The sequence below is a fragment of the Lycorma delicatula genome, chromosome 1 (genome assembly GCF_047948215.1).
Source record: "Lycorma delicatula isolate Av1 chromosome 1, ASM4794821v1, whole genome shotgun sequence".
NCBI lineage: Eukaryota > Metazoa > Arthropoda > Insecta > Hemiptera > Fulgoridae > Lycorma > Lycorma delicatula.
The window spans coordinates 160,488,086-160,515,238 of NC_134455.1; the positions used below are offsets into that span (position 1 = coordinate 160,488,086).

The window sequence follows — 27,153 nt, forward strand, 5'->3', positions numbered from 1 at the left end:
TACCGTAGACAGCATTTCATAGCCCTAGAAATGCAGCCACTTGAAGAAGTAAAAAAGATGGTAAACAATGTTAAAACAGTGAGCAGCAGAATTTTATACTTTCAAAAATGAAGTTGGTTACAGGTGTGACTAACCTGTGATACCTAATACAGACTTGAGCATGGAAAATAACTAATTTGAAGAAAAACTGAATATTTTTCAAAAACAAATGCTAAAATTGAGAATCAATTAACCTTAATACCACAGAAACAACAATGAAAATTCTGTTTACACTTTTGCTGAATTCTGCTGAAAAACTTCTTGATACCCATCAATTTCAGGATTCAGTATTTTGTTTTAAAATAACTTGCAAAAGATTCAACTTACCAAACGTATCATGTAGCCACACCTTATGTTAAGTTTTTATGTCCTCGGCATAAGCTTTAATGTTGAAGTAATTGATATGTGATCAATCAATATCAGTTATTATGTAAAACATTACAAAACCATATCACAAACCCATGGGATGTGGACATGGATGGTCACAATGACAACAACCATATGCGGTTATTCAAACATGAACTAAATATAGAGTTTTTGCTAAACTAATATGAATGAAAAGTACATATAAATTTAATTATATTTTCATTTTAGCCTATCTAATGGGTCATGTAGTTAATTTGTCACGAACAGAATGTAACTGTACTAAACAAACTTCTTCATTTCTATTTTCAACTTTATAGTCTTTTGAATACCAATCTTGATTATCAGTCTGAGCTTTTTTAATAGTTTCTTAGACTACTGTTTACAAAATTATTCATTTAGAAACAAGCTTGGGAATCCCCGTCACTGATCTCAATGGAATCAATACTAGAAGTACTACTACCTGTCAATTTATCCTGATTTATTTGGATATTGATTTCTTTACTTGCCAAGTGAATTCGAGAATGTATTTTTAAACCACTCGATTGAGTGAACTCCTTATCACATTGTTTACATTTATAAGGCCTTTCTCCTGTATGAATCAGTACATGACTTCTTAAATGGCTGACTTGAGTGAACTCTTTTTCACATTCAACACACTTAAATGGTTTTTCTCCAGTATGAATTCTAATATGGCGTTTTAAACTGTCTGAATTACTGAAATCTTTTTCACACACGGTACATGGATAAGTTTTTAGTTTTATCTTTGTATGTGTCTGCATATGCCTTCTGATATGTGCTGGCTGAGCAAATTCTTTAGAGCATTCGGTACATTTATAAGGTTTCTCACCAGTGTGAGTCTGTAAATGTCTTCTTAAATTTGATAAATCAGCAAACTGTTTATTACACTGTTTGCATGAAAAGGGCTTTTCTCCAGTATGAATATACATGTGTCTTTTCATGTTGATTAACTGTGGGAATTCCTTATTACATACAGTACAGATGTGTAACTTTTCCCCAGTATGAGTTTGCATATGTGTCCTTAAATGTATCAATTGGTTAAATCTTTTATTGCATTCTGAACACTCAAAAGGTCTTTCCTGTGTGTGTATTCGCATATGTTTTGTCAAAGCAGATGATGTTGTAAATTCTTTATTGCACACAGTACAAGTAAAACGCTTATCACCCATGTGAATTCTCATATGTATACTTAAACTTGATGACTGAGTGAATACTTTATTACAGATGGTACAAGTAAATGGCCGATCACCCGTGTGTATACGCAAATGTTTGGTCAGATCCGTAGACCTTGAAAAATGTTTGCTACACTGACTACATTCAAATGGTTTCTCTTGTGTATGAATTCGCATATGTATTTTTAGGTTATATTGATTACTTAATAACTTACTGCACATGGTACACTTCATTGCTTTCCCTACTTTATCACTTTCTTTATTATTTTTATGTATTAATTCAGCATGCAATTTCAAGTCCATTGGTTCACAAAATTCTTTTTCACAAACCCGACAAACATGTAAATTATGAACAATCATATGACTAATACACTCATTTTTAGCCACAAACTGCATTTTACAAACATTACAAAAAAACAATGGAATTTCTGGATCATTGATTTCACTTTCACTATCCAACTGAATTCCATTTTTGGTACTTGAGATATTTTTCCCATTAATGCTCTGAGGATTATTAGCATCACACACAAATTCAACAGTTGAAACAGAATTACATATTCCAGATTTAAAAGCTGATTTTTTATTTTCAGGAACAGCCTAAAAAAAAAATAAATGTATACTTATCATTTATTAGATACCATAACCAAACCCACCGGGTTCATCTAGCGGTGGACGTGTCTTCGCAAATCAGCTGATTTTGAAATCTAGAGTTTCAATGTTCAAATCCTAGTAAAGGCAGTTACTTTTATATGGATTTGAATTCTAGATCGTGGATAACAGTGTTCTTTGGTGGTTGGGTTTCAATTAACCACACATCTCAGAAATGGTTGTCCTGAGACAGTACAAGACTACACTTCATTTACACTCATACATATACATATCATCCTCTGAAGTAATACCTGACGATGACTCCTGGGGAAAAAAAAGATACCATAACCAATTTGCTGCAGGCAATCTGACACAAAAGGTGGAGGACAGTCCAGAAAATAGCAGTCATTCTCAAGAATAATTAGCCTCTCCCATCAGGCTTATTAAGACAAGGCATTAGAGATTTACTTTACTGAACTGGATATATAGTAGCATAACAACATTACAAGCTCACCTTTATGACATTCACTTGTGAATACAAGTGGCAAGTTCACTCTGTTTTACACAGAGAAGGGCTGTACAACAAACATTGTTAATCTCAGAGAAAGCTACTTTTACTACAGCCTTTTACAACTCCAGATTGTTACATGCATCACAGCCATATTATTGGGACAATAGTGTACACAAACAAATTTATACACTTCTCTACTGAAACAAAGCATTACACACACACTGCTTCTAATCAGCAGGAGAAATAAAAACAAGTGTATACAACAATTTGTTAAAAACAATATATGATTTTATTAAAATAAGCAAAGAATCTTAAGATAGTGTACTAAATTAAGTAAATAAAAAGTTAAATTTATTATTGTAAAATCTATTTTTGAATATTATACAGAAATTATAAATATACATTTATAATATATAATAGTTTTAGGATTATGTTCCTAACATTTTCTAAACAATATATTACATGCTATTTTAAATTCTGGTCATCATTCCATAATAAAGGACATTTAAATAAAGAAATAGAATATTTACATTTTAATTATTTAAATTTAATATGAAACCTGATATAATGATCATTGTTTTAAAATGGTGCATTTTTTCAGAACATCAAATTATGTTTCAATAGGCATAGCAGGTGTAAGTGATAGCGAGATGGTAAATGATGTGATAATGTAATGGTGGGTGTTGTGATAGCCACATCTATGTTTAGCGAAAAACTACAGTGCTGCACAGAAATTGGAAATTTTGGATTTAATGCTGACAGCCCTGTAGATGTACCATAAGTAGGAAAAGACGTTTAACTGTAGAGCAGTAACAGACATTTAGATGTGACAGAGCAGTGGAATGGTGTAGAGCAGTAACAGACATTTAGATGTGACAGAGCAGTGGAATGGTGTAGAGCAAGTTGTCATATGGGAGTTTTACAGACAAGGTAGCTGCACAAACAGTGTTTCAGTGACACTATGAGATCCCACTCCACAGTCAAGTTCCTTCTTTACATGCTATCAAAACTTGGGTTCATAACTTTGAAGAGACTAGTTGTTTTGAAAAAACCTATGGGCATGTATGGTCTGTATTTAAACCAGAAAACACTGATGCTGTAAAAGTGGTAGTGGTAAGGAGTCCTTGTTGTATGGTATGGAACCTCATCATTGGAGCTTGGACATAAGAATGTGCAAAGAATACTCACCCCATAATCTGAAATTTTATCAAGAATAAATGAAATTAAATTATAAATGAAAAATGATAATAAATGAAATTGGATTCAAATTGTCCAAGAACTGAAACTTAACGATTGTGTATTGCGTCTGCAATTTTGTGAAAAACTGTTGACTAAAATCAAGACTGCTAAATTTATTGAAAATCTTTAGACGTCAGATGAACCCTATTTTCACTTAAATAAATAAGCAGAACTTTATTACTAGGCACAAACCCTGCTCAGCTTTACCAGCATCCATTATACAGTGCTAAACTTACTGTATGGTGTGCAGTTTCATGTCGTGGGGTGGATATAAGTCCTTATTTCTTTGACGATGAAGGGGCTCTGCTATAACTATGTCTCTACATTATGTCGACATGCTAGAGCCATTTTTTGCTCCTAGGCTCCATTCTCTTCCAAATTTTAACCTTCAGCAAACCTAGTTTCAACAGGATAGAACCACCTCACATACTGCCCGACAGTCTATGGCAGTGAGATGTTTGTTTGGGGATCGAATAATCTCAAGGACTGCTAACATCGCTTGACTGCCCCAGTCTCCAGACCTTTCAGTCTGCGACTTCTTTTTATGGGGACATCTGAAGAGTGTTGTGTACCAGACTAGACCAAGAAACCTTGCCCAGCTCAAAACATAATTGAAGAGGAAATCACCAACATCCTGGAGAACACATTGTGCCATGCTATGCAAAATTCTCAGAATTGACTTCCCGAAAAGTGTACACAAAAATGGACAGCACTTAAGTGAAGTAATTTTTAAAAATTAATGTATATTGAAATTTCCACTCTTGTAGAACATATTTTTAACATCAAATAGGAGTAACTTTACTTCATTTTTTCTAATTATTTAAAATTTTTCCGTTTCTCTGCGCCATCCTGTATTTTCACCAAAATTATCAAAACATGTCAATAATATTGATGATGCTGACACGTTTTTCCAGTGAAGCCCACAGATATTGCTTTTTTTAAAAGTGGAGAATACACCAAATATTAGGAACCCATCTACATAAGTGAATTAAAAAGCTGCAATATACTGAACTGGAGGTATAACAACCAAGCAAGCCAAACCCCTGATAACAAACAAGTATTAACACAATTTCAAGAGTAAAAAATTAAAATCAAAAAATCAAACCATTTCAAACTTAGAACTTTAGATCCATAACACATAAGGAAAATGTTAGTGGAATCGCTATTACAAATCATAATCACTAACATATAACTTTTAATGTACACATATATATTACAAACTTCATATAAAGATAAATGTTCATCATCTGGTACACACATAAACTGGGTGATTCAGGAGAAAAGAGGAATAATTTAAGAACTGATTCCTAGAGCTTGAGCAAGGAAAAAAATTCATACAAACATATGTTCAAAAATGCTTTATAAAGTTATGGCTGGTGAAAAATTTTGCTTGGATTTCAGTGCTCCCAGTGAAATGAGGTTATAGTGAAATTTTTAAAGTGTCATGTAAGGGGTAAACTTGAAGGTTTCTTATGTTTTCTGGCCTGACTAATTAAACAGTTATGTTCTTGGTCTGAGAAGTGTATCTCACGTAATTTTAATGATAAACTTAACAGAAAATGTTATGAATTTGTAAAAATTCCAAACAACTGTTTTTAGTACAATAAATTTAGACTGAAAAATTAAAATACTTTTAATTTACTTTAAAAAAAATAGTCAGCAATTTATATTGTATTAATTAAAAATTGACATTAACACAGTTTTCAAATCTTTTCCTTACAATTTCTGTTGTCATCCTAATGATATCTGCGCATTCCTTGATGAGGGCAGCAGCATTGAGAATGTGAGTGATCAGTTCATTATGTGTCTGTACTTTTGTTTGTAACCTTACATTTCATCCACTCCCATAAACAGTAATCTAACAGAGTAAGGTCTGGTGATCTAGATAGCCAATTTACAGGCCCAATTCAATCCATTTACTAGTAAATTTTTCATCTAAGAATGTCTTAACTTCATTTGTGAAACGGGTTTGTGCTCCATCAAGTTAACAGTACATTTCAATTCATTTCATCAATGAAAAATTTTCAAGCACTATAACAAATTCACTCTTTAATGATTTCAGATAATTTTTCCCTGAGACACATTCTATTATGAAACGGCTTATTAATCAGTTGTCAATCATTCCACACCAAACGTTCACTGAAAACTGCTGCTGGAAATCTATTCAATTACAGCATGTGGGTTTTCTTCACACCGCTGATGTAAAATTCATGTTTGTTTATGTCATTATATGTAAAAGTAGCTTCGTCTGAAAATAGTATGAAGAGAATAATTAACTGGTAATTATTGTTAACCCATTGCCAAAACTGCAGTCATCTGACATGGTCACCAAGCTGGTGATTTCTGAACATTATAATGACACAATCTGTGAGCATGCAATATCCTGCATACCTTACTATGTGGAATGTTTAGTTGTGTAGAATTCTTCGCGAGCTAATTGTAGGTCTAACCACCGGTACCACCTGAAGAATGTTTTCCCTTTCATCACCATGTACCAGTTGACACATTCAGATGAAACATGAGTACTGGGAAGTGTATCATTCTCATAAAGATTATTAAAAATTCTACAAAATACTTCATGGTTTGGAACTACTAGTTCAGAATAACTATGTCAGTATTCTTCCATCATAACTGGAGCATTACCATCGCAAAAGCCGTACACAAAAATCATGTCAGCACATTCTGCATGAGTAAAGATATGCAGTATTTTTCAAAACAAAGAATTCAATATGGAATTTCATTTTTTTAAATTCAGATTCAATTGGAAAAATATAGATACAGTTTAGAGTACAAAAAACTACATAACTTAATTCTCAAAAAGTAATTAAACAATCAAAATTATGTTGCAGTTTTATGTCAACAATGAATAGTCAAATTAATTTTGAAGCATACAGTTAGTTAGTGTTACATAATTAACAACTACAATTAGTTACATAATTACAATTAGTGTAACATAATTTTTCAAGTCTAAATTTATTGTGCTAAAAACAACTGTTTTTATTTTTACAAATTCATTACATTTTTCTGTTAAGTTTTGTTTTTAAGAATAGAAGTTGATTTTTTATTTTTCATTACATCAATTTTCTCTGAATTAAATTCTCTAAAGTTTTAATAAAAAGGAGATACAATTCTGGGACCTACTTCGATTTTTCAGGTCAAAGGCATAAGGGGGTAAGCCGTATTTGCACCCTTAAAAAGGGCATTTCCTTATATAAGGTCATATGGCTAACCATCAGAGATAATGTTACATGATAGTATAGTCATTTTTATGCTCTTTCCCATAGTTTTTAGATATATGGTCTGGAATATAAATATTCTGGAATATTGTATGACCTTCAAAAATGTGTAACTCGTATAACACTATCACCTTTATAATACTATCTCAAATGGTTAGCCATATGACCTTCAAAAAAGGTCCAAGGTTATATGTGTGACCACATATTTCAATATAAAATTTTCTACTCTTTTCATTGGTGAGGTCAAAAATAGGTCATTCCACTTGAAAAATTGCACTAAACTAGAAATAAGGTCAAGGTCAAATCCAAGGTGTCCCTCTCCAATCTGAGTAACTTTTGTTTAGGTCATTTTTTTTGTATTGTGTGTAGTTCATGAGAAAATTGCTTGGGGGCGATTAAAATGAAATATCCTGTATCACATCTGAAAAATCTTAGTATGACCTCATTTACTGGAAGAACAGAAATCCAGGCAAACGTTTTTGCTAGCCATAACTCTATAACAAAGCGTTTTCAAACATACGTTGGTATGAATTTGTTTCCTTATTCAAGCTCTGGAATCAGTTCCCAATTTATTTCCCTTTCTGCCTGAATCAATGTGTATACATCACAGCAATATACCAAATAAAGTAAAGAATTCCTTTTTAACGATTTAGCAGTATTTAATAAAGATTTTTTTATTTTTTGATTATTACAGCAATGTATTTAAAATATCCATAGTCGTGATCCAAGTAACAAATTTTTGTACAAGTATGATGGACATAACGAATTAAATAGACAGCATAAACATTAAGAAATACAAGTGGATATAACATAAGATTTAGATGAAAAAGACTTATATGGAAATAAATTTAAGAAACTTTATTAACGTATTCTACAAAAAACAAAAATTTAAATTTGTGGATATAATTCCAGTACATACATATTTTTTCAACAGTTTTAAATTTATATGAATATATAACATTAGTAGCAATAGAAACAAATTTCATGCCCTTAGCTTACTAATACAGAATTAGAATGATTAGAATCCAACGAGTATCACTAGTCCAGAAATTACAGAAAAAATTTGAACAGGTGTTTACTTGGTATATTTTTTATAATTAATTTTAAAATAAAATTATTAGTTCTTCTGATTATTAGTAAAAACCTTTCAAAAATAATGGGAAAATTAATTTATGATCTAAACCTTATATAAGTTGTGATATCATAATCTACAAGAATATAATTATTATAATTTTAAGAATTCTTTGTAATTATCATTTCTGAAGTCAAAAAAATAATAGAATTGTAAATTTGTATTTGTATTTTGCAGACAGTTATGTATATTTAAATGAGAAATAACCTTTCCATTTTATTTTTTGTCTTTTGATTGGTTTGATGCAGCTCTCCAAGATTCCCTATCTAGTGCCAGTCATTTCATTTCTGTACACTCCCTACATCCTAGAATTTGTTTTACATATTCCAAACGTTACCTTCCTGCACAATCTACTTGCCCCTTCAATATGAAAGTGACTATTCCAGGATGCCTTAAGATGTAGCCTATAAGTCTGTTTTCTTTTAGCTACATATTTCCAAATGCTTCTTTCTTCATCAATTTGCCACTTTATCCACCCATCTGATTTTTAACAATCTCCTATAGTTGCACATTTCAAAAACTTCTAATCTTTACTTCTCAGGTACTCCGATCATCCAAGTTTTACTCCATATAAAGCTACGCTCCAAACATATACTTTCAAAAATGTTTTACTGATATTTAAATTAATTTTTAATATAAGCAAATTACATTTCTGACTGATAGCTCGTTTCACCTGTACTACTTGGCATTTTATATCACTCTTGCTTCATCCATCTGTAGTAATTCTACTTCACAAATAACAAAATTCTTCTACCTCCATATCTTTTCTTGTCCTATTTTATATTCAGTGGTCCATCTGCTTTATTTCTACTACATTTTATTACTTTTATTTTGTTCTTGTTTATTTTCATGTGGCAGTTCTTGAGTAGAACTTCATCCATGCCATTTCATTGTTTCTTCTAAATATTTTTTACTGTCAGCTAAAATTACTATACCATCAGCAGATTGTAGCATCTTAATTTTTTAACCTTGCACTGGTACACTGGATCTAACTTGTTCTTTAATACCATTAACAGCTAGTTTTCTATTTAAAGATTAAAAAGTAACAGGGATTGGGAGCATCATCCTTGTCTCACTACCTTTTTTATTACTACTTCTTTCTTATGTTCTTCAATTACTGTTTCAGTTTGGTTCCTGTAAATTTTAGCAATTTTTCTTCTAACTCTATACTTGAACCCTACATTTTTTAAAATGCTGAACATTTATTTCAGTCTACATTATCAAATGACTTTCCAAAGTCTATATATGCTATATATGCTGATTTTTTTCTTTAAACTTCCTTCTATTAATCTGAGCGTTATAACTTCCCTTGTCCCTATAATTTTCCTGAAACCAAACTGGTCTTCTAACATTTCTTCAACTCACCTCTAAATTCTTCTGTACAGAATTCTAGATAAATTGTTGATGCACGAGTAGTTAAGCCAACTCTTCAGTATTCTTCACATTTATCTGCTCCTGCTTTCTTCGGTATCATGACAATAACTCTCTTTTTGAAGTCTTGACAGAACTTCCCCTTTTTCGTAAATATTACACACCAGTCTGTATAATCTATCAATCATTTCCTCACCTGCACTGTGCAATAATTCTGCAAGTATCCAGTCTCTCACAGCTCTTTCTTCCATTCAAATCTTTAATGCTCTATTAAATTCAGATCTCAGTATTGTATCTCCCTTTTCATCCTCTTCGACTTCTTCTTCTTCCTCTATAACACCAGTTTCTAATTCATTTCCTCCATGTAACTCTTCAATATATTCCATCCACCTATCAACCTCCTCTTTTGTATTATAAATCAGTGTACCATCTTTATTTAACACATTGTTAGATTTTAACTTATATACCATAAAATTCTCCTTAACTTTCCTGTATGCCCCGTCTATTTTACCAATAATCATTTTTCTTTCTACTTCTGAACACTTTTCTTTAATCCACTTTCCTTTTGCTAATTTTCATTTCCTGTTTATAATATTTCTTAACTGTCTATAGGTCCTTTTACCTTCTTCACCATTAGCATTCTTATACGTTCTACGCACATTCATCAGCTGCAATATATCGTCTGATTTTCAAGGTATTCTCCCAGTTCTCTTTGCTCCACGCAAGTTCACTTCCGCTGATTTAAGAATTTCCTTTTTAACATTCTCCCATTCTTCTTCTATATTTTCTAACATTTTTTTTTACTCAGAACTCTTGCAATTTCCTCCATAAAAATCTTCTTTACTCCTCTTCCTCAAGCTTCTCTAAATTCCAGATTCATCAGGCACCTTTTCTTCATGTTTTTAAGCCCCAATCTACATTTCATTGTCACTAAATTATGGTTGCTATCAATGTCAATGGTATATATCAATGGATATGCTTTGCAGATGATGAGTTGATTTCTAAATCTTTGCTTAAACATGATATAATCTATCCAATACCTTGCCACGTATAGTAAAAAAAAAAAAAAAACCTGCCCTTGCAATATAGTAAAAGTATGGATTTTTCCATGTGTATATTCTTTTATTATGATTTTTACACTGGGTGTTGGCAACTACTAAACTGCACATCATGAAAAACTCAATACGTTGGTCTCCTCTTTCATTTCTTTTGCCTAACTTTTATTCAGCCACAATATTTCCTTTCCTGCCTTTTCTGATATGCTTGTAATCCAAACTCCAACTATTATTTAATTTTCATCACCTTTTATGTGTTTAATTGCTTCATCAATTTCTTTATATACACTTTCTACCTCATCAACGTGGACATCTGTAAGCATATAGACATTAACAGTTATTGCCGGCTTAGGTTTTGATTTTATCCTGATTACAATAATTCTGTCGCTATGCCTTTTGAAATACTCTAGTATCTTCCTTATCTTCTTGTTCATTACGAAACCTACTCCTGTCTGCCCTTTATTTATTTGACACTGAGTTAATTATTCTAAAATCACCTGACCAAAAGTCGTTTTCCTTTTCCCAGCAAACCTCACTAATTCCTACTACATCTACATTTAATGTACCCATTTCCCTCTTTAAATTTTCTAACCTACCAACCTTTTTTAAACTTCTAACATTCCACGTTCCGACTCGTAAAATTTTATTTTTTCCGATGTCCTGAGCAGTCTCCACCTGGGGACTAGTTTACCTCCAGAACAGTTTACCAAGGAAGGCGCCTCCATCTTTGTTACATGAAAATGCAGAGAGCTACATTTTCTTTGGAAAAAAAACAGCTGAATTTTTCTATTGCTGAAATGATGAACATTTAAGTCTTCCTGACTTAAGTCCTTAACAGCTTCTGAAAGAGTTGCTGCCCTCTTTCAGGAATTATTCGTTAGTCTGGCTTTCAACAGATACCACTCCGATATGGTTGCACGTTCAGTCCAGCTACTCTGTATCACTGAGCACTCAAGCCCCCTCACCATCAACAAGGTCTCATGATTCATAGAAAGGGTCTTTCCATTTGTGTCAATAATTTTTCTCTTTGTAAGAACCAGCAGTAATCTCCCTAATAGATTCCTCCCAAATGACTTGATAATGTTGTTCTATGTATAATACATCTTGACAGAATCTTCTCCTTGTACTTCACTCACAGTACCCAAATTTTGGGGGAAGAAATCACGATGAAAATGAAAAAAAGAGTATTTAATGACATTCTCTAGCGTAAATTTTTGTAGTTCACCAAGAGTTTCTCAATTAACACATTATTTTCAGCCTTTTTGTTTCCAAGAAAACCTAGAATAATGTTTGAATAATTTCCATTCTGCTACTTACTTAGGAATCAAGCTGCCAAATATATGATTACGCATTAATTTTCTGATTTTATGTCTAATGAATATTCCTCTTTCAATTTAATATCACTTAATAGCAGAAAAATATAAGTCAAATATTTAAAGCATTATCCAGTCTTTACCCAATGTTTTTACAAAATTTTCATTAGTACTGTACTGTAGTACACTATTTACATGCACTATTATATTAACTTTAAAGGTAAATAATAAAATAAAATACAGTACTCTGCACTACAGTATTTCAAACCTGGTAAAGGTAATATCCACAAGATTATTCAAAATATGTATAACATACAACAAATTATCACTATCACTAAGACTGTACATAAATTGATTGTACATGCAGTAGCATATGTACTAATGCATTATTAACAAACACTTATTAAAAGAACAGTAGCTAATGAAAAAAAATAGACTTTAAAAAAAAATTAACAAATTGTGCATTTTACTTTCAGGATTTTTTTAAAAATAAGACCCAATTGACTGTTGTTTTAGAGTTTGAAAACACTTGCTTTTAATTGAACTTTGTAGTTTGCATACAATAATAATATCACACATTGAACTATCATATCCACAATGAACAACAGTGCAGCATTATCACATTCAAAACAAGCACACATTCAAGTAGCCAATTAATGAAGAAGTAAAACCTGTCACAGAACGATAAAAAAACTTAGAAGGTTTTAAAGCTTTATTTTTTTCAAGAGGCATAGTGGTTAAACTGCTCTCGGATATCGGGAACTGATTGCTTTAGTTTTATTTTTAAAGATGGTAAAATAATTTGGTAAGACTCTGCAAGCATTCTTAACATTTTTCTGTCCTAGAATGGAACTATTTCTTTGGCAATTCTTTAACTCAGTAATGTTGACGTCCTACTATTACAAGAAACAACAGCATTTTGTAAAGCAACCCTATAGACTGAGAAGAAGTTCAATAGCTTTCAAGACATCTCAGATTCGCCAAATTATTCATCATACTTAATAGCTTACAAAATAAGTGACTTACTTTTAAATCATTCATTCTCAAAGTAGGCGATAATGCCCCCTTGTGGGTGCTGGAAGCCTTCTGTGAAGGGGGGCTGCAGAAGGCCCACAGAAAACTGGCGGTGTTCAGGCAGTCTAGGAAGGAGGTAGCTAATTAAAAAAAAAAAAAGGCAAAAATTACGTACAGCTATCAAGAATTTTGGCTGCAATAACCAATCCCGTAACTGTACCCTGGATTATGGTTGATTGTTCAATGATTTCTGACAACATTCCCATCACCGTATTTGTGTGATCATGGATTTAGTGCTGCAGCAATGTTGCTAACCAAAATGAGAAATCGGCTACATGTTACCGAACGTGGTGACTTACAGCTGTTTTTACGTAAATTCGAGCCTGATATTAACAAACTCGTTAAAGCATATTAGATTCATCCTTCACATTAATGTATGTGTAATTTTTCTACTGAAAGCTGTTTTAATTATTGTATTGTTATATTGAATATGCTATCACTATTGTTGTTATATAACTATATAGATATAATTGTAATTTTTTTGAAGACAATTTTAATAAAAATACTTCCAAATATGATTAAATATACATTTTAATTGCTCTCATTTAAATTTTAAGTTTCAAATCAGAAATAGGATGGCACATTTAAAAACAACAATTGCAATTGCTGTTTTTAAGAGTGCATCTTAAAAACAGCAATTGAGATTATTATTTTTAACAGATGGTAAGTTTAAAAATTTTGGGGGCACTAGAAAATGTTTGATTCACAATGTGGTGGACAAAAAAGTTTGATAACCAGTGTTTTAAATGTTTCCTTCATTTCTACAACATGAGCTACCAGTATGAAACTTAAATGAATTATACAAAAACAATGCCTTAAAATTTTTAGTAAATGAGGCTATAAAAAAATGCCAAAACAGCATATGTAAAACACTCTTGTCAAACAGCAATTCATTATTACAGCAGAAACAAATTATGCCAACCATAGTAACATTTTAGTTTTTATTTATATAGCATGAAATTTTAATATGTTTGTCCAATAAAATTACAATCCTTCAACCATGAAATAAGAGATCTACTTGTTTAGAAAGGCTATAAGATTATGGTGCTTGTGTTGTTCACAAGTCTCAAACTAAATTGCAGAGTTCTTTCTACTTTTATGATGAGGTATGGTTTAGAGTATTTGATTCTACTGTTATGAATGATTTACCTCTTGAAGTTGATATGTTTGTAATAGAGCAAGAACTTCAACAGAATCAGAAATTTCTAGTTAAAAAGATACTACAGTTGGAATAGTTAAATTTTTACTATGAAGTATTGGTGTAATAGCTGTTCAAACATTTGAGTACAGAATATTTCTTTTATTTAATGAAATAAAATCAGTGACATTTAAGCAAAAGTAGCACTGTCTCAATGATTTATTGTCTCTTGGAAAATCAATAGTACTCCAAAATGCAAGAACAAACACTCATTTTTTCCTTGTAACCATTCAGTTAGTAACACAATACCTACTGTATTCTAATAGTTTTATCTTGTTCTTTAAAAGGGCAATCAAAATAAAGCATATAAACAGTTTTCAGCAAAGCTGGTATTGGTTTGAATTAAATTTTCATGAATTCTCTGCAGACAAAAAAATTTGGAGAAATTTTAGAAGTGCAATTTCTATTCATATTATAAATTCCCAAAAGATAGTTTTAAAGAATTGAAATAAATGGAGATATATTGAGTCACTTATGAATAATAATAAAATTTTACCGTGGTACGTATAAAACACTTAAGTAACTAATAAGATAAATCAAGTTGCAATGTATAATTCCTAAAAAGATTTTCAGCGTGAAAAAGTTACATCTCACTAAAATTGATTGAGGTGATTATACACAGTCGTAATTCTTACATAAAAATATACAATAAAAAACCAAGTTACACTGAAGGAAATTTGATCACATGGAACGACTAGTTTTTTTTTTTACGAATGTCTAAGTTGATATTCCAAATGTACTTTACAGCAACAGGTAAGAAGCATGTTTTTAAAGTATGATCCATTTAGAAATACAAACAAAACTGAAAAATATGAACAAACTTTATTTTATGCATAAAAACTAATTCATATCTAACTTTTCTAAACAACAGTTGCTTCAACTTCAAACACATTTTTTAAAGCATTTCAGCAGTTTCTTCATGTCCACTTCAAGAAATTCTGCTACCAGTGACTTAAATAAATCACATAGTAGCACTATTTTTCAATTCATCACCATTGTCAAACCTTTGTGATACAAATCCTATTTAAGGTAAAGAAAAAGAAAATAAATCACTGAGAGCCATAGGATGGATGACTGAAGATTTTCTAACAGCCTTACTGTCTGATTTGCTGTATGTGGTGGGTAGCCATGCAAAAAAAATCCTGCAGGTTAGCATTTCATGTATCTGTTTTTTATAAGTTCTATTTTTCTAACAATTCACAACATTGATCGGCATTCACAGTAGTTCTGCAATCACTAACTTCAATAAGCACCCATCCTTTTTATCGACCCAAAAAAAAAAATAAAGAAGGAACCATAAGTTGTTTACTGATCATTCTTGTTGGAACTTCTTCAGACTATGACATAATGAAACAATGTAGTGACTGTTGCTTTGCCTTGACATTAAAAAAAATCCAGGTTTCATCACTGGTAACAATGTGACCAAATAATTCATAACCTTCATTTTCATAATAACGAAAAAATTTATGCATTGCAACAAGATGTTTTTTCTAGAGCGCATATGTTCATATCTTTAGCACCCAATTTTTCAGTCAAAACTTAATAAACAAAAATTATGAAACATCAAAGACAATTGTAACATGATAACCTTTTCAATCAAATTATCCATTATCACCAACACCTACCTGGCTGCTACGTTCTTCATCATAAACAATTGTTTGCCCTTCTTGAAATTAATGGTGTCATTGTTTTACTTTAGCATCACTCATAATATTTTGCCTATAAACATCAAAAATTGCCAGTGAATTTCAGTCATAGAATTATTTTTATCATCAAAAATTATCTGATTACTCCTTGTACTTCACTCTTGGAAGGTTGACGAATTGTAACACTAATTACAAATGGTTGAATATAAAAACAAAATAACTAAACTATTGTTGCTAACATTTGCATACTGATTGGAATAACTGATCTACGCAAGTGCAATCTGTTTACATAGCGTGTATAGGTGGCTAATCCAAATTTGATCTTACTTGGAAAACATGCCTTATAGTTAGGTCTACAACTTAGACATACAGGGAATCAGACATGAATAATAAACATATAAAACAATTCCAACAAGTTTGTGTGTTTATACATTCTTTATACATTATTCTTTATACACGTACTTTATACATTAATTGTGTAATGATAAAACACATAACTTTAGGTAGTAATAACTTGAAAACAGGCATGATAGAATAATTTTTTAATGTAATTCTGATTTAGCATGAAATATACTGTATAAAACACCCAATTCTTTTCCAGTAATCAGAAGTAGAACTCATACCTACCTCCCTGAACAAGACTTTCTAAACTGAAAATATTACAATAATTCAGAAACAATTATTTACATTATTATTACAATTTTAATTATTTAATTAAGTTATTAGTAATAATTAAACATAAAAACCAATCATAACTATTTCTAATGTGTAAGTTGAAATCTGTTCAATTAGTGAATAATAAGCAACTCCCCCATGACCCAATCGGATGAAAGATGATATGTAAATAAGATGTAGTCTTGTACAGACTCCAACCGACCATTCCTGAGTGTGTAAATTGAATCCCAATCACCAAATTACACTGGTATCTACTGCCTAGTATATAAATCTGTATAAAAGTAACTAACTTTTACCAGGACTTGAACCTCAGAACCCTCAACTTTCAAAATCAATTGTTAAACAAGTGATTTACAATGACGAGTTTACCACTAGACCAGTCAGGTGGGATAACTCATATAATATGTATGCAGAAATTTTAAGATACATACGATCAAGTCCTTCTTTTGAGATATTCTATTATAGAAATGATTGTAAATGAACATTTACCAAACTTAAAACAAATAAATGAATTTGAAAGTTGAATCAAAAATAAATTTATTGTATGTAAATTTTGTTACAAATGTGATAACAAGTAATTTGTAACAATAGCAGGAGTTTTTTACATTCAAATAGATTCAAATACTTAAAAGATAATATAATAGTTAAACATTCAATATATGTTTATTAATTAAATGTTAAGTTGGTACCTCAACACAAAATTCAAAGTAAAGTATGACCTTCCAGTTCATGCTTGTTAAATGATGCAATCTACCTCTGTCTTAATAAATAATTATAAATCATCTAAAATACTTCTTGGCTAGTTGCTACCTATCCAGACATGAATTTTTCCAGAAAATGAAGCCTTTTTTTCTCAAAAGCATGCATACAATAGGTACTTGCAGATTAAAGCAACTTCATGAGTAAACTTAATATTGAAGAAATATATGTTAAAAATCTAACATAGTTGTATGCAAAATTTTTACAAAAATTTATTTAAAATAACAATTTTAATTATGTTTTTAAATTAACAAAGCTTATTTGTTTGTCTGTTTACACAATAACAACAAATTTATAATAAAAAAAATCTTATATATTTTCTCTGAAATTTATTCAGTTTAACGTCCTTTATTTATAGACCCAGCTTGCAGGTAGTTACTCATGCAAATGTGTTTGGAATCCCAGATCGCTGTCAAGAGATTCTTTTCTGTAGAAGGTTGTATTCTGAATTTTTTTTATTGTGGTGAACTATAATACCAGTATTCCAAACTTTTTCCGTTTCTCTTCTGAGTTGTAGTGATGTTGAATTGTGACCAACTAAATTTTGTCTTATGTCACAATACTAAAAAGGAAGTCATCTGCCCCCTGGCTAGACAGAAAATGAGAAGGCATGGACCAACGGGTTTTGGAATGTAAGGAAATGGAATTACAAGATGGCAATGTCTATCACTTTGTATGAAATTTTGTTTTGCTTTTATGTTCTAGTATGAGTTAACATATCTACAGCAGTAATTTTATATGAAATAAGCTTTCAAACCTACTGGTGTGTATACTTGTCTTTTTACATGGTCAAAATGTTCAGAACAATGCCAGCCAATAAACTTACGGGGGTTAAAAATAATGTAATACACTATTCAAAAAGCATACATTTTTTAAACAAAAATTAAATTTTATATAGTAATCAGTTTTTGTTTTTTACATGTCAGCATGACTTTAAAAGTTATTTTTATTAATCATTAAAATCAGGATTGCCTATAATAATTTGTTCTTAAATACATTTGTAAAGAATAAATAAACATAAGGGATAATAATTAATATACTACTAAAGTGGTATTAACTGTATGTATTAATGTAATTTATAAGTAAAATTCAACATAGAGACTTCAAGGATATTCCTCAAATTTCAATTAAATTCAACATTCAATTCAATGTAATTGCCATCATCATAAGAACAACGTTCAACTAAACTCAATTTTCATTTCTATGAACTACATTGTACCGCAAAGGACTCCATACTTCATTATAAATATAATTCTAGTGATAAGGTAACAATGGTGTTTACTTTGTCTATTTAAGAATATATATCTGTATCATAAATTAACTAACGTATTTAATTGTAGTTACCAAATAAACAACTCACAAATATATTGAACTCAATACAACAATATATATTTTTAAATGAAAACAATTTATTTATAATTCAAAAAAATAGATAACCCCACTTAACATTCTGAGTTTTTATGAGGTTCCAGGATGCTCGGAGGTGCATGCTGGATGCTGGTTAAGTGGACATATTCAGACCTGAGGATTTTTAGCAGATAATGCTTCAGGGTGTGAAGCAGTGGACTATTATTGCAAATTATAATAGAAAAGTTTTAGAAAAACTTAGAAACAGAAAGAACTTATAGGAAACGGCGAGCACTGGTGCGGCCTGCAAGGGAATGAGGCATCGAAGTTTGCAGAGTTGGACAGATCTGCGGCTAAGCGCCTTGGGGGGCCCTTTCGAGCATGAGGGGGGTCGCTTTCATGTGGTGAGGCCATGGACACTCCGCTCCTGGCCTGAGGGCATTGCTCATGTTTTTAGTGATTATGGCTGACGGTCATGTGGGTAATAAGGTGATAAGTAGTTGAGTTTTGTGTGTGAGTGTGTGTATGTGTGTATTAGATGGTGGAGTGTGTTTGTATACTCTAGGTGAGATTGTGGAATTTAATTAACTGCTGAGTGTGCTTTGGTGGATAAGTTATGTCTTGTGGCCATGTCTTCATAATTGTTGTGCACTTGTCTTGTGCTGGCTTGATTGTATCCTCCCCCTGAAGTAATGCTTTATTAGTGGTTTCCCAAAAGGTGGGGTTGCCAGGGGTGGAAGTTTAGTCGGTAATGCACAGGAATACATTCACATTTTCTGTAACAGCTTGCAGAACTTGTTAGCAAGTCTGACACTGCTTCGGTGTTCGTAAATGGGGCTCCTCCACCTCAAAAAAAAAAATTATGAGTTTTAAGAATTCATAGTGTTTTGGGATTTTCCTGCTACAAAACAAAAATGCCTGGGATTAATTATGTCTCTGGTGTTCTCATGGGTTGTAATTTCTATTTGTAATTTATGGGCGTTGTCAAAGGTATTTTATTATTAATAGTTTAACTTGCAGATTCAAAAATTATTCATTTTGAAACTGGAAAACAATTAATGGAAATTTATATCACATTTATTCATTACAAAAACAAAAAGAAGCGATACATCAAACTAAACTTTTCAATTTAGATGGACAAGTTCACTGGAGTGAATTCAATATATTTAATCATCTTACAACTTGATGGTTAACCTGGTGTTGCTTAACCATCTTCTTAATTCAAAGGTCTGAAATAAGAATTAAATATCAATTTCTAGTCATACTTAATAAAATAACTACCTTGGATTACCAAAACTAAACAACACTGAATGCTATTTTCTATATGCTCCTGACATTTATTAGTATCTAATGTATACAGTAGTTTACAACTCTTAATATATACAAGTTATCTCTAAAGTAAAGACCATTACACTGTAAAAAAATTTATTCTGAAAACTTTAAAAATACGTTATTTTTCTTAAACTACATACCTTATACTATTTCTCTATATAATCGCCACGTGAATTAAAACATTTATCATAACGATACACTAGCTTCAATACACCCTCGTCATATTCTTCTGCCACCAGTCCAATTAGTCACTGATTAGCAGCATTTCTAAGTTCATTGTCACCTGCAAATTGCTTACTGCGCAAAAATTTTCAGTTTCCTAAACAAATGGTAATCAGAAAGAGCTAAGTCTGAACTATATGGTAGGTGATCACAAAGTTCCCAATAATTCACAAGCAGGACCCACAACATGTAAATGTGCATCACCATGCAGCAGGACGACGCCGTTGGTCAGCTGTCCACATCGTCAATTTTGAATGGCGTGCTGTAACTTATGTTTGAGTTTCACAGTAGGCTTCTGCATTTATAGTCGTTCCACGTAGCATGAAATCAATCAAAAGTATGTCAAACTGATTCCAAAAGACTGTGGCCATCAGTTTACATCCAAATGCTGTGGCTTGACCTTTGTTGGTCTGGTTGGTGACTGAGGATTACACCATTAACTTGACTGCAGTTTTCTCTCTGGCATGTAACACATAATCCATGTTTCATTGCTGGTAACAATCAAACTAAGGAACTCATCACCTTTTTCTGTGTAGTACACAAATTCCAAAACAGATCCCATCGGATTTTTTTGTGACGTTCCATTAAGACGTGCAGTTCCCAATGTGCGAAAACCTAACTGAAGCCTAAATGGTCATGAACAATGCAACCAATAACAGCTCTTGAAATACCAGGAAAAAGAAGGGCCAGGTCAGAAATCGTTGATCAATTATCTTTTCTGATTTCATGATCGACGTGTTTCAACAAAACCTCGGTGATTATCGAGGGCCTCCCCAAATGTTCTTCATCATGCACATTAATTCTGTTATTTCTAAATCTTTCACATCATTTTCGGGTGTTTATTTCATTCATTACATTATCACCATACACAGCAACCAACTGCCTATGAAATTCAGCCAGCTTAATGTTTTGATGGTTTAAAAAACATATTTCACAGTCGGCAGAAACATAGATTTTTCTATTCATTTTATAACGTAATAACTTACACATAAACAAAGATAATACAACATGACAACTTACAGACAAAATGCAGTGTGTACATTACTAGCGTGGCCATGAATGACACACATTCGCCAACCTTAAGGAAAGAAAATTACCAGCGGTCTTTACTTTACAGATATCAAAATAACTGAAATGTAATACCCACACTTTTTTTTTATTAATTATTAAAGTACCCATACTTCAAACAGAATCACCAGAACAGATCTCATCAGTGAAGGAGATATCTCAGTTTTTAGACCATCTTTAGTCTTGATCTTAAGTTATAATTTATATATTTATTAAAACACTAGTACTACTAATAATAATTACAAATTAGTAATTATTATAATAATTATAACAGTAATTATATTACTTTTCATTACTTAATATAAGTTCTTAATATTAACCTTAGACCTGTAAACAGTTGTTTTAAAGGTTGTTTCTCAGATGGGTAGTACCCATCTCTTTCATACTCTTTCAGGTTGTTAATTCATTAATATTAATATTATTAAAGAAATAAACACAACTAAGGATACAGATGCAAAGTTCACTTCTAGCCTATGTGCTAATATTATGAATTTAATAGATTTATAACTGTGTAAATAAACATATTTTGGAATTTTACGTTTAAATTTTGATCACAATTCATTAAATATGTTATTATTAAACAAGCTGTTTCATAACAAATATTTCATAAATAACACTTTCATGCAAATTTATATTTAGGCTTTATTTTTATTTTACCCATATTTAGTTGAAATATGCCAACAAAACTCAAAAGTAAATATTTGGAAATTCCCATCTGTTTTTTCCCAGTATTATTACAAGATGTTTTATAACATTTTGTATTTTACAAATACAAAAATCAAATAAGCATATTTTTTAATATATTATACTATTATAAAAATTTTAATATTTCTTATAACACCTTTTTTGTTTGACTGTTGCAATAAATAATAAAAGATAACAATAAATAACACATGCGAGTGTAGCATTTCACTTGTGTCTCATGTAATTCATCATACTTAATCATAAATAATTTATTCATCATAAATAAGATATAATAAGGCTTGTCCTTCAGAGAGATTAAGCCCTTGATTTCAATTCTATCATCACTGACTGCCAATCTAAAGCTTTTGCTGCCACCTCAAGGAAATTCAAGAAATTAAGTTTTCAACATACCCTTTATAAAACTTATGCGAATCACTAGTGATTTGTATAACATATATCAAAAACCTATTAAATTTCATCACAACAGGAAACATCTTAATGAAGTCATGCACACATACAATTTATGATATTTAAATTACAATAAATAAAAATGTAAGATATAGATCCCTGAACACTTATTATTATCTGAAATGTTTTGAGAGTAAAATCTGTAAATTACCTCCTTTTTAACATTCATTTTAGATTAGGTAATAATCTAAATGGAGAACTCCAAAGATGTACAGTACTTCTCATCACTTATTATTAAGTTCAGTATGAACGAAAACAGAGTGCATTAAAAATTCAAGTCAGCAGAATAACTGTCTGAAACAATTATTACAATTAGGAATCCTTTTTATACAGAAGAAAACACTAAAAAAGTTCTCACTCACTTATTCATACACATGCCTAAACACAAAAGCAAACTGTGTATTTCTATAAATTATCTTCCCATTCACAGAAAATTACAACCAATAACTTCAGATGGAGATACAATGAATCAAAGCTAACAGCCATTGAGGAATACCAAGAACATCTCAAAAAAAATTTACATGAATTTTATAGTTCATAGTTTACCTCCCATGGTAGCATTTGTTCTGATATCCATCCATTACTGATTTTACATGACCAAAGATGATTCACCTAATCAATACCTGGACATATTCTGTAGCCTACAACTAGACTTTCCAGTCCTAGGAATAAGGAGGAATAATTTCAATGACTTTTTCCTAACGCAAAAATATTTTAACAAATTGAAACTTTTATTCTAAAGGATATGAATACATATCCAATGGCAGTAAATGAAAAAAATCATTTTTTTTTGTCCTCATAGAACTTATATTCATTAGAATTTCCATGCATCATTATTATTATTATAATTTACAGATAAATACTGTACATAAAATCAAATTATTAATAAAGTCACCTTACAATCTAAATAAAAAAAAAGGTTGTAAGGATTATTTTTTATGTCAAATTAAAAAAAAACTCTTCTGACTACTTGACTAGTTTTAAAGTTTTGTTTTTACGTTAAGATTATCTTTCAAAGGCATATACTCATATTAAATGTTTTAAATTTAATTTATATTATTTCAACTGTAAATTTTTTTTTCAATTTTCAAGGTGGACGTTTTTTTACCATGGTAATGTTTGATAAAAGTATTTACATAAGCCTAAACCTTCTTCTGTAATATTTTTTCTACCAATATGAGAAGAGAGACAAATATTTCTGAATTAATTGGTTTATACTATATCTTACAATTTTTACTTACCTATGATTTAAAAAAAAATAGCCCAAAAAATTGCCTAATCTATAATGGATTTTTATTAAACAACATAGAAAAGTAATTGACTTGATCAGGATCTAATTTAGAGAAAATATTAAGTCCTTTTTGAAGACTAATTTCTCAGCTTTTATAGCTACTATTTTATTAAAATTGTTGATTTATGTGAATTAATCACAAGAAACTCACACTTAATTTGGAGTAAGGTGCAAGTTAATACTACTCACATGATAAGCTATAATAAGCTCCTACTCACCAACAAAATAACACTGTATATAGTTTAAACCTTATCTGAAATGGTAAATATTTTAATGCAAATATATTAAAATTGTTAGTCCTTTGCCTAAAATAATATCTCATAACTGTTATTACACCATGACATTAAGTCATTAACTCTAAATGTGCCAATCTCTATGGCAGAATGGTAGCAACGCAGCCTATCATCTGGGGGTCATCCTGTTTGGGAATGGTATTTTTTAAAAACTACAAAATTCCATTTCCATATTACAATGTACAAACTTCAAAGCTTCTGTGGTGATTAATTCATCAAGCAAAATAAACAAATACTGTGTGAATTACAAATATTTTTTTGTAACTTGTTGCTACATCATAAACCACCTCTGATAGTTTAAACAAAATGCCTAAGCCTTGAGTTTGAATAAGAGCAGAAGGATTACAGTACTACCAAAATTAATTTAAAAGATAATATTCACAATTTCCTTGATAAACAGTAATTTTGAGGTCAAAATTGTGAGTTCTCCAAAACTCTCATTTGTATTTTTATAGTGTTTTTAAATCCATTATGGAAGTTATCTAACTATGCAGTATGTACGTAAATATATATGTATGTTTTTTTTTTTTTTTAATTCTGCTTGACACCATATAAAAGCATAGCTAACAGTTATTAAGCATAACAGCTTTAACAATGGCAAACATTACCATGCATTCATATCAATGGACAAACATTTTACTTTAATAGAGCATAGATTTAGTTTCAATCTGTTAATAAATAAATGCATTTTGTTATATTTACACAACCGCCAAAAAAGAGCATAATGTATTTTGGATATGTGTACGTATGTTTGTTCATCGTAGCAGCTGAACTGATTTAGATGTATGACCTCTTGGATATGTTGAATCCTTATGTTACCAGGAATGTCAAGGATTTTTTATATATATATATATATATATATATAAACCCTTGACATTCCCTTGACACATGTGTGTTTAAATAACTTTAAAAAAAAAATTATACTATATAATAAATTGTCACCCTCGGGCTTTTTAATTATCCTATATTAAGGGGCAATGTTTGTCAGGAATGTTCTTTTTTTGGCAGTCATGTTTTTAATTTTCAATATTTATCTGTAAACTAAAAGACCACTTTATATTTTACGATAATTAAAAATGACTAAATGTGATAAATAAATGGCACAACACACAAAATTAAAGATTTTTTAAAGAAAAATACTAAAAAAAAATTAATAATAATAAAACAATTAAACTAATTAAAAAATAATTTACCTAAAATTAAATTGACCAATACAAAACAAAACAGTTAAATTACATATATCCATACTCTTTGCACCCTAACTACAACCTAAGGGAAAAATAATGCCATCATAAGACCCTATACCCCTAATCGTAATCCGAACTAAAATTAAAAGTATAAGAGCGAAATAAACTGTGGTACAAATGTTAATAAAAAGGTATGACCGATTAAAAGGAACAACTATGCGCAACATAAAATTTTCAATGGACCCATTGATCACAGCACAACTTACCTCAACAATTTTATTTGCAAGTATAAAATAACGTAATATTTTGAATACATATTTAACTCTGAAAAGATGCCAACACTTTTCTACACAGTTTTGTGGTTACCTACCAAACGATACAGCTGAGGAAAACATTTACCCATAGACAAACACGAATAAAAAAGAACGAAACATATTTACTTTTTTTTTGGAATTATGCACTAAATTTATACATAAATAACCGATAACAAAAAACCCTTATAATAATAATAATAATTTCATATTATAATATTGTAACCTCTAATTTCATGAAATTATGTTTACAGCTACCGAAAAAAACCTGTAAAAATAAATATCCCAATAATATTGAATCACCTATTAAAAAAACAAAACAAAAATGCAAAACATACAACCGCAATGATAAAAAAAACACAACGGCAGAAACTAACGAGTAGTTTAACTCAACTGTTGTTGTGAGTGTAGTAAAATAGAACTTTGTAACCATAGAGTCCTATGATGATAACAAAGAGATTACGCTAGATATCAAAGTGTTTAGAAATTGTGAGTACCCAGCGAACAAGTTACTTCAAATTTCTTAAGTTTGCACAAATACAGAGACTTATTCATTTGAGTAGTTAACATAAAAATTATAAAAATTTGCTAAAAAATAAAATGCTAAAATTAGGTAAAAGTAATCTGTCCTATACTTACTATGTAACGTTTTCGTTAACAAGGTAGATAGCAGTAGAACATTGATTTGTATATTATTCTACAGTGAAGTAAACCTGCATGAATTATTTAATTGTGCTTACTTCAACTAAGTAAAAAAAAACCTGAACAGAATTTGTTGACTCCGCATTTGTAAACAACAAATATTCACAAAATGAAAATATTAATTTATTGGTGTGTTAGTAGCAGAGTAATAAATGATTTAGGAATTCAAGAATTCCTTTCCATCCTGAACAATAATATTAAGGATTAGATTATGTTCGACTTTGTTCACTTTAAAGGCAGTGCTGAATATCTAATATTAACTAAAATCTCTCTGTCTTCGGTCATATTTTCTTTGCTGTTAGAAATTACTCTACATAACCACAAAATACATGGGGCTGGATGAAAAATATTGTGTACAAGAGAAAAGTTCATATGCATGAAGTGCTGGCTGCTCATATTACAAATGCTGCCACACAAATTAATTAAACACACAATAATGTAAACAAAATTACTCCAAAATACTATTTTACTGCTACAATAGAAAATTAATATCCTCTTAGTACAAATTAAACTGTATTTTACAGATTCAGATAGCGTAACCAACACTTTCTGAGCTTATTCTACAAACAAAAATAATGAAAAAGTTCATTTAAATATGGGACCAGTTATATACAAATGCTCCATTAGCAAGTTACGGATAGTGAAATATTTTGCCCTGATTCCTTTGCAGAGAATGAAATAAAACCATACTGAATTATAGGAACACAATTTAAGGGGTAAACTTAATGATTTTTAATCTGACAATAGAATAAAACAGGTTTTACAATCATATCACTAATAGGTTTTATATCTGACAAAAAAAAATTTTCCAAAAACACATTTTTAAATATGTTTATAGAAAAAATTTGTTAAATGA

The 27,153-nt window shown here is 30.6% G+C and overlaps 1 protein-coding gene across 15 annotated transcripts in view; it reads right to left on the minus strand.

Annotated features, from left to right (window-relative positions):
* The window catches only part of LOC142324867 (uncharacterized), a 54,182-nt gene extending 27,809 nt beyond the window's left edge, over nt 1-26,373 (minus strand). For 3 of the 15 annotated variants that reach the window (XR_012756427.1, XR_012756417.1, XR_012756421.1), the window contains exons 1-2: nt 25,551-25,977; nt 22,665-22,807 (exon numbers count right to left, since the gene is read on the minus strand). Coding sequence is in view for 3 of the 15 variants with exons in the window: in XM_075365945.1 (XP_075222060.1) it covers nt 801-2,192; nt 22,665-22,682 (1,410 nt within the window). In the remaining 12 variants the exon portion in view is untranslated. The other 12 variants (XR_012756423.1, XR_012756418.1, XR_012756422.1 and 9 more) reach the window with 11 other exon arrangements.
* Nucleotides 26,374-27,153: the final 780 nt, after the last annotated feature.